The sequence below is a fragment of the Cucurbita moschata genome, unplaced genomic scaffold (assembly GCF_002738365.1).
Source record: "Cucurbita moschata cultivar Rifu unplaced genomic scaffold, Cmos_1.0 Cmo_Scf00097, whole genome shotgun sequence".
NCBI classification, from domain to species: domain Eukaryota; kingdom Viridiplantae; phylum Streptophyta; class Magnoliopsida; order Cucurbitales; family Cucurbitaceae; genus Cucurbita; species Cucurbita moschata.
The window spans coordinates 400,392-410,448 of record NW_019268613.1 but is presented as its reverse complement, the minus strand read 5'-3'; the positions used below and the strand labels follow the sequence as shown (position 1 = coordinate 410,448).

Genomic DNA, 10,057 nt, shown 5'->3' with positions numbered 1-10,057 from the left:
TTTTTTTTTTTTTTTTTTTTTTTTTTTTTTTTTTTTTTTTTTTTTTTTTGCGTAGAACACACCAACTAAGGGTCAGGAGAAAGCTCAGCATTCTCCTTTAGAGTATATCTAAGGTTAACTTCCCTTGCAACATAATGTAAAGAAATATTTTAATCTTCTTAGGACTCTTTGATTTTCAAATAAAGACAATGAGAGCTATATATAAAAATGAAAAATAAAAATAAAAATAAACTGTTTAGCCAAGAGAATGGTGGTTGTTAACTTAACTAAATCAATCTCTCTGTAAGGAACAAATTTTGAAATCCTACTTTCTTCATTTCTTTTTCTATAAAAAAGTTGAACTTTCCTCAAGAAAAAATTCAACCAAAGAAAAGCCAAAACATAAAAAACAGGCTCCAATCTAGCAAAATAACACCTAGAGAATAGCTATAAGCTATATAAACCAAGACCTAAATGGGGACATGGAAACAAACGTCCACCTTAGCTCTCTTAAACCCCTTACAGCTTGTTTGGATCGCAGATATTGTTTCATAGGTATGGATATTAAATACATGGGATTTAAACGTCTTGGATATTAATGTTTGTGTTCAGATATGTAGAATAAATCAATATCAAAGAGTTACATGTCGGTATTTGTTTCACTAAATTTGAATATAAAAACCAAACTTCAATAGTTATATTGAAAAATGTTGAAGTATTAAAAATAATTTAATATTTTAATTAACTTTAAAATATTTTTAATATAATATGTGTATGTCCTACAACTTTTGTTCATTGACGTAATTGACGTACACATAAATTAAATTTAGTAAAGATACCCCTACAGAGAATACAACTTTGTAGCCCCATCTTACCCATTGAAGTACTCCAAACACGATTCAAGATTCAAAATACCATAAGGGATACTATCCAAATATGATAATCTCCATTCAAGTCTATTCAAAAACTCCTCAACCAAGGCTAAATGAGCCACAATATCTGTCAGTTTACCTATCAAATAGTGAGCAAAAGAACCCAGAAAAATAGAGGAATCACTCCCAATACCAGCCACCAAACGGTTCCTCTTAGAAATAATCCTCTTCTTGTAATGACAAATTAAATCGACTTCAAATAAGTAGGAGGTGTTTGTGAGATTCCTTCTAAATTTCAAGACCTAACTACTAACTGCTCCAACCCAAACCTTCAGAATAGACGACCAAATCGACTTAACCACTACCTACAACCTTGGATAGGAAACTTTAAGGGGAGCATCTCTAATCCAAAAAAAATCTAAAATCCGAAGTTTCTTTCCTTTGCCAACATTACGAGTATACCACTTGTCCACTAAAAGGCAACACTTAGCAATAGTAGACCAAGAACCTCTAAAACGTTTGGAAGGGTGGGGTGGGCACAACATTCCAATGAATCTTTTGGGTTCAGTCACTTGTCCAACAGGAAAGCAAAGTATGTTGTCTCTCGTCCTTGATAGGGGAGTTTGATTTTAGGCGTGGGAGAAGGAATGTTTGTGTCTAGAGCCCCACCCTTAAGAGGGATCTCTTGTAAATCTTTCTTCTGTTGCTTGATAGACACTTCTCCCACTAGTGAGTTTTTTGTTTTTTTTTTTTTTCCCTCTTTGGAGGATTAAGATCGCAAAGAAAGTGAATGTCTGTACCTGGCAAGTTTGGCTTGTTTTGTTGTATTCTCAGTCGAAAGGCAAAGACCTGGACCATATTCTTTGGAGATGTTAGTTTGCGGGGCCATTTGGAATTTTTTTTCTTTCAAACATTCAACTTCTTGCTTGCCCATTATAGGGACATGATATGAATGGGGAGTTCCTCCTCCATCCGTCTTTTCATGAGAAAAACCGATTTTCATGGCTTGTTGGGGTGTATACTATCCGGATCTTTAGAGTGAGAGGAATAATAGAGCTTTTAAAGGTTTGGAGAGAGATCCAAGTGATGTTTGGTCTCTTTTTAGATTTCATGTTTCTCCTTGGACTTAGATTTCAAATACCTTTTGTAGTAATTTTATAGGCATTATTTTGCATGATTTGAGCCCCTTTCTTTAGTTGGGATCCCTTCCATGGAATTTTGTATGCCCTCGTATTCTTTTATTTTTTTACTCATTCTTATCAAAAAAATATATATATCCAGCTGATCCAAGACAATTTATACTTATTAACAATAACCCTTCTTCCAAGAGCATTGGGATCAATTAAGAATCTCCAGCCCCCTTTAGTTGAAAAAGGCTACTGTTTCTAGTGTTAAGCTTGCCCACACCTAAACCAGGCAGTGAGGTGACGCTCTACTTCGCTAAATTTTGGCCAATGTCTAGGGAAGTCCATCCACATACAAAGTCTCTTAAGCTTCTCCATAATCACTTTCGAGAGACATCATAACATTGTTTATTGTCTATCAGATGTTATTCCAATCCATCTTGGGTCCATAAATAGCAGCCATTGGAAATCTCCATTTCTTCTTCGCTATGAAAAAGATAGAGGCAATCATCCATGTCCATTAAGGTTTACCAAAATAGCTCAAAAGTATAATCAAACAAATCTTCTACACATTTGCTCCATATATCACCTTCATTAATTTGAGTTTGACTACCATCATCACTAAAAACTACTAGTCACATCTGATCTAACTCAACGTGCAAACATGGGTAAGGAAAGTCAACTTTAGTAGATTTCAATGCTAACCAAGAAACTTAATTGAAGGATAGTGGTAAACACAAGGCGGTGGATAGAATTACTTATTAAGACAACATAGTTTCTCTTTCTATCCAATATATTATAAAAGATATTAAGAACTACACGTCAACAAAGCATGGCATAAAGTTGTCATGCACATCCAAATAAAAAAGTGTGAAAGGCAAAAAACACCTGAGAAGCCTTAAGTATTATCATTTGCAAACCATAAACAAGAACTCCTCCACACCTGCCTTGAGGATCAACCTTTACCACTGGACCTCTTGCAAATGATTCACGACCTCTTTTCAAATGAAGCCATTGTGGACCCTCAAAGCAATGCATTGAGCTACAAATGAAAATTTCCACTCAATAGTAATTGTGAAATGCCAAAGAAAATTAGACAACTAAAATAAGTTTTTCGATGAAAAGACAGCTAAATAATGAATAACCAGAGTATCATCTTGCACAAGTTCTTTCCAAGCATAGTACATTTGTACATCTGTCCGGTGGAGGAAGGAACCAATTCGGAAATAATTTGGAGGGGCAGGATAATTACGTGGTGGTCATGGATAACACACAATTATGTTGCCAAGATATCAGTCACATAATAAATTAAAGCCCAAGAAAATTGTTGGTCAAGATACTAGACAGGGCACAACGATCGAGGGCATGTAGAAAGACTAGGAACATGCACATTTGGAATGAATTACACTTTCAGTCTTTCGATTTTACATTCCACAAATTATATATATAACTTAAAGAGAAGATAGTCTAATTCGCCAATAATGTTTTTTTCTTTTTTTTTACAACAGACGAAACTTTTCATTGATGAAATAAAAAGAGACTAAGCTCCACAAGAGAGTGAAAGAGAAAGAAAAAAGCGTACCTTGTACGGAGACTATGGATAGAATCATCAAACTCTAGCACTGAAATTTTTGCTTCTTTAAAGACTAATATGATCGAATCTCTCTTCTTGGAACCATCACCTCCTCTACTAGACAAAATTACCATGGACTCAACATTACCGTGCAACCTGCAATTCAGGCCCCGAGAAAAGTAAATTATCACTAAACAAAAATAGCAAGTGCTTACCAGAAATAAATCAAGGGATATCCTTTACTCAAGATTGCTAGTCACATTAATTTTTCTTTCCAACGAGCAGCAAACTTGTCACTCGTTTGATGAGAAGTATAAAATGAGACGCAATAAAAAGACCCAGAATCGAGGAACTCGCAAAAGGCTGCTCTATGGTGTACGTTTCGACAAGCTAGTTATAACAAAGAACATACTAACACGAAACTCCTAACGTACATTCACAAAACTTGGAGTATACCTATAGTGGCAAACAAGCTCGAGCGAGGCCCCAGAGACTCCATCCATAATGCCACCCCGTCTGACTTCTCCAGAGCTTCTTGATTCTTTGCCACCATCTTCTTGAACCCTGACAACATATACCTCAAGGACATTACCGGCGGTGACAACGAGATTCGGAACCGGACCAATTTCTCGGCGCGGCGGCCAATCGGACTCAAGGTCGTCGGCGTGAGAAGTGACGCGGGGTACGAAATCGGAGCGAGAATGCGTGATAAAGCCTGAATCACAATTCTCGATGCCCGTAGGGCAGTGCATCATTCTATAAGCGGCAAAACTCATCCTGAGAGAGTGAGAAGTGGATAAAGGAGAAGCGTAAGAATGTGGGAGAAAAGTATGAATTGGAGGGAGATGGTGGTGGGAAGGGAAGAGGGAGTTGCAGACAATGAGGTGAAGCAGAGAGTTGGAAGAAGAACTCAAAAGAGACCAGCAGACTTAGGGCTTTGGGGAGGTTTGGCGGGAGGAAGGATTCGATATGCAGGTCTTAATTCTATGGATATATCTATAAAATTAAATAAAAAGTATATATATATATATATATATATATATCTAAAACTTAAAAATTAAAAATTTTAATACTCATGAACTAACACTTTCAACATTTATTAAAAAAGTTCTAAAATTTCTTACCGTCTATGGATCTTATCTTGGATCATCTCTCTTAAATTTCAATGCTACTAATTCTCTAAAAAAAGAAAATAAATAAATAAAAATTTCTAAAATTTTAACAATATTAATATTAATTTTGAAAGGTAGTATTAACAATTTCATCCTCATCAGGGTATTTTTAATTTTTTTTTTTAAAAAATTAAATAATTTTTAAAAAATTTAACGAAAATTAAGGACATTAATGGAACTTGTGAAAGTGAGAGTGAGAGTGCATTTTTTTCTTTTTAAAAGTTACTGATATTTTTAAATTTTTTTTAGTTTAAGGATATTATTAAAAAAAATTAAAGTTTATTTTCGAAGGATAATATAGAACTTTGTATAAATTCTTCCCCTTCGTTAAAGCATGCCAAGAGTTATAATTTTCATATAATTAGTCCCTAGGTAAATATAACCTAAAAGTAAATAAAAAGTCTTAAAATTTTAAATTCAATACAAACACTATACATCTAAATTTTAATAGTCCAATTTGCAACCATTTAAGAATAAATGAAACCTCACTTGAAATATCTTGAAGCCCGTTGTTGCATAAATGAAACTTGATTCTTATGGGAGGTTAATTGCTAAGATCGAGTTTAATAAAACTTAACTTTATCTTGTGGTAATTTGAACTACTTCATATCATTTAAGATTAGAAATTTCAAAACTTAGACTCCAAAATTCATCCTCCATAGTATAATTCATGACATGGGTCCAATTGCTTTAGAGAAAGATAAGGAGCAAGTTTGCTGAAAAAAAGATAAACATTGTATTGCCGAGACTAATAGAACTTTGAAACTCAAAATTCTAGGTAAGTTCATGTAACAACTCTAAATTTCCACATACTCAGAGTCGCTACTAACGTCTCATGCTCATCTTTAATGTGGAAATATAACTCTTCCATGAACATCATTTATAACTTAAATTTCAAAAAATGCTTAAAACAACTTCTTCTATGAAAAACACAGTCATGGTCTTATGTGTTTAAATACAAAATACTAGAATTTAGAGAAAATAAAAATAAATATAAAATAGTTTAAAACAATGAAATACAAAACAATCTATTCTAACTTAAGACTAGGAATTTAAATATAAGTCTACCTTATGCACGTCTCACAGTCTCTGCTCACGATGTCGTCGTTCTCCGTACAAGTGCACCTTGCCTTTACTTGAAAAATGATGTGACACACAGCCTGAGTATTTCAAAGAATACTCAGTAAGTGGCCCCACTATAGGGGCCATGCAAATGCAAACACATGCAATCATGATGTAGGGACCTATCTCTAATCATCACAAGGGTGGCCTCCAGTCTCGGACAAATTGGATGTGTAGTACTTCCCTACACACGACTCACACGTGTGGCTGTGAATCCCCAGGGCAATCGCACAGCCTCTGAACCCTCTGGTCAAGCTAATCTGTAGCGACGTCCGGAGGTCAGCAGAACCCCATAGTGTCATGCGCCTCATGAACACCCTCATTTGTGCACATTCGCGCTCGTGCACATTCGCACTCATCATCGAACTGTACACGTCCGCACTCATCATCTCTAGGGGAAGTAGCCCTATGCTTATGAACATACAATATGCATGAGGTCCCTCTAAATCCATCATAACGTCTCTTCTGACACAACCCTCTAGTCTCATCTCTTTGTTACTCTAGGTAACACATATTCGTGGATATTTATATTAATATCATTTTCATACTCTTAGGGTTGTGTCCTATGTCGATCTAACGACATGATGCAATATGGCACTCATCATCATATAACATGCTCAATATGGAAAACATCATCATATTAAGGTAAACGTCACGCAATCATCATACTCATCATATTGCCATAAAGTGCATCAAGCATACCAAATACATCATTCATATAACATCATCACATCATTATCTAACGTCATCAAGTCCTCATATAACATCATCACAACATCATCTAACGTCATCACGTCATCACATAACATTATCACATCATCATATAACATCATCACATCATCATCTAACATCATCACGTCATCACATAACATTATCACATCATCATATAACAACATCACATTATCATATAACATCACCGCATCACTATCTAACGTCATCACATCATCATACAACATTAACAAATCATCATCTAACGTCATCACGTCATCACTCATCACATCATCACATAACATAAAACATAAATGACACATGCAAGGGCCACTGGGCATGTGTCGTCATACATAAGACAAGTCTTTCGACAGAGTCGATAGTAAGGTCACTTACTTGATTAGCTTAGGCTGGTATCACCAATTTATCAAGTTCGGTTTTGTTCTTTGTATCCAAGCCAACCTATATGAACCTTAATATCAACTTCAATTTCAATTCTCTAAATTTTACAATAGTCCATGTGTGAATGTTTGCTGAATCACCAAACCTAGATGAGGGTGAGAGTTCTCTTATTTATAATAATCATTTACAGGATACAGAAATATGGTAAATTACAAATAATATGGAAATAGTAATAAAAGAAAAGAATAATAAATGAATGCAATATATTTGCCTTTAATAAAAGGGCAAATACGGTAACACGTAATGTAAGGCAAATATCTAGATATTTGCCTTATAATGAACGGTCAACTATCCTTAACACCATGTGTTAAACTTCTTGTGAGCATTAGAGACTTTATGAATATTAAATATTGTAATCCTACGAAGAATACCCTAAACCCTCTAATGGATATAGAAGAATCCCGATGGATAGGCATTTTTCAGGGGGTCGCCTACGAAGAATTCTATGAGGGTATAGACGAGGGTGTTGACAGCATCCTCTACCCTTTCATGTTGTACCTTGGTTCTGGTGGATGGACCTTCTTCTTTAATGATTTGAGTAGTTGGCCTAATAACATAATGGTTTAATATCCGTTGGCGAGTTGATTCGTCAAGATATTTGTCCCCACCAATCTTTGAGTTGCCCGATAAATCCAATTACTAGGACTTGAGCTATTTGATGGTCAGATTTATGGCCCTGTAATTTATACGCGCCTGCGGCCATCATCATCTAATTGACAACATTCATTATCAGATAGTCAGGCAATCCATCGATATTCCATTCATAGATTGCTAGGCCATCGTAATGGGCTTGAGTTTGTAGCGTCTTTTTTTTTAATTGAATATCTCGGAAAGACGGTTGAGGATACCAGTTTTTCTGGTTATTGGTATTATTTTGACTTCTTCTGGAGATCCTTTCAATTCGGTTGTAGAGAGGTTCTTCTATCTCATTTACAATCTCTTCTTCGGATTCCTGGATTTCGTCGTAATTGTTAACGACATTGACAGATGAACCTTGAGGTGTTATTCCAGGATTTAGAATCCTATCCAATTTTTCTTCTATCTTGGCCATTACAGCCTCTTCTTTTGAAACCCTCTTCGTAAAATATGTCGAGATTTGCCAATCTGAGTATTGGGATTGACTCATCGATCCTTGGTACAGAGCTGCTTGCTTGTTCTTGCTGAGTACCAGATTTATTCGAGATTTTTCCCTCGATACTATCAAGTTGAATAGCGATCGTGGATAAAATCTTATTTGAATAATTGTTTTGATGTTGGATATTCTTGATATTCTTTAAAGTCAGATTACCCTTTTCTAGTGCTTCCGGAATATTTTTGAAAGGACTGGCTTTGATCTTTTCTCCGTAGTAGTTGTCAAATTCAACCTCTTCCAACGGAGGATGTTTTGAATATACCTCGCCTCTTCTGGTAGTCTTCCAGCTCCTCTAAGTCAAGGTGTATATCTGCAAAATATTTTCTTCAAACCATTCGAAGAATTGTATATTTTCTTCTATGGCTTCCATATGAGAACACCACTGAGCCCCGCTCAACTTCTTTGTAGGTTTGAAAGAAGGCATCTCTTTTTGAAGAGTTGGTAGCTGACATAAAATATGCTTTTAGAAATTCCTTATCTATTTGGAAATCAGCTTTAATGACATTTAACTGACTTTCGTAGACGGATTGAGTATCCATATCAGTATGGGTTGGAGATCTTAAGCCATCTTCGTAGTGGATTGATGTCCTTCTTTGATCATAACTGGCCTCTTTTACCTTTAAGGGGTCATATATTGATCTTGAAACTCCTGAAGTGCTCGGTCTAGAATTCATAAATTCTTTTACTTTCGAATCTGACAAAGGTTCTTTGCTGAATTTTATTTCAACGCTTCCGTCGTTATGTTCGATGTAGACTGGGTTTTGAGATTATTTTCTTTTTGGAAGATTTGCATCTTCTATTTTTTAGAGCTTCGGGTTATTTGATCCCAAGAGAGAGTTTTTGGAACAATCACAGAAGACTTTCTAATATTTGCCTCTGTCTTAAGTGCCAAAGGTAGGTATTAGGAGAAATCTTCTGTCGTTTATTTTGAGTTTCAGCTGTTTTAAACATCTCGGTATTTAAAATAGCTTTTGTTTCGCTCGGTTTTAACATATATAAGTTGTTTTCTAGTTTTGCAGAACAAATATGAATACCTTTTTTTGCAAATGAACACTTCATTGATTTCAAAAGATACTTTATACAATTGTTCTAATAAACAAGAGATAGATATTAGATTTCTTTTCATTTCAGGAACAAAAAGTACATTATCTAATATAATGAATCTATCTCCAAAAAACAACTTTAAATTTCCTACTGATCTTGCTGAGACAACCTCTCCTGTTCCAACCCTGAGTGTTATCTCGCTGTCCGCAAGCATTCTCCAGGAGCTAGTTTCCTGGTAAAAAGAACAAATATGATTAGTGGCCCCTGAATCTACTATCCAAGTTGTTTCTACAACGAGTAAATCATATTTACCTTGTTGTGTCTTTTCAACTTTCTTCTCTGCAAGGTATTTTTGAGTAGTTTCTCTTCCAGTGCCCATTTTCGTTGCAATGGAAATATTTTCCTTTATCTGCTTTTTGAACCTTGCGGTTAGTAGGAATCTTATTTTTCTCTTTACCCTTCTTCTTCATCAAAACTTTTTTAGAAGTTGAAGGTCCAGACTTATTTTTGGAGGACGATCCTCGTAGTAATTTCTAGGAGATGGCAACATTTGCTTCTCCTGTTTGTCCCTTGTTCGTTAAGAGGGACTGATAAGTCTGTAGCTCATTGAGAAGAGCAGTCAAGTTATATTCTATTTTGTTCATCACCACATTTGTGCGGAACTGGAAGAAGCTCTTCGGAAGAGACATCATGATAAAACTGACTTGACTCTTCTCATCAATGACAGCTTCATTTTCTTCTGCCACATTGAAATGGACCATCATGTCGTGCTATCCCTAGCTCCCAGGCCCAACCTCTTTCCTCTATTCCTATTTCAAATTTCTTGGAACCACATCTTTATCATATTGATTCATCCCCCCCCCCCCCCC

General features: G+C 35.5%; 1 protein-coding gene across 4 annotated transcripts in view; it reads right to left on the bottom strand.

The window, feature by feature from the left end:
- Nucleotides 1-4,524, bottom strand: part of LOC111439584 (cleavage and polyadenylation specificity factor subunit 1) — a 28,479-nt gene extending 23,955 nt beyond the window's left edge. For 3 of the 4 annotated variants that reach the window (XR_002709816.1, XM_023077199.1, XM_023077198.1), the window contains exons 1-3: nucleotides 4,005-4,524; nucleotides 3,558-3,704; nucleotides 2,864-3,017 (exon numbers count right to left, since the gene is read on the bottom strand). Coding sequence is in view for 2 of the 4 variants with exons in the window: in XM_023077199.1 (XP_022932967.1) it covers nucleotides 2,864-3,017; nucleotides 3,558-3,704; nucleotides 4,005-4,324 (621 nt within the window). In the remaining 2 variants the exon portion in view is untranslated. Of the gene's footprint in view, nucleotides 1-2,863; nucleotides 3,018-3,557; nucleotides 3,705-4,004 lie in introns of those variants that run through there. The other variant, XM_023077200.1, reaches the window with a different exon arrangement.
- Nucleotides 4,525-10,057: the final 5,533 nt, after the last annotated feature.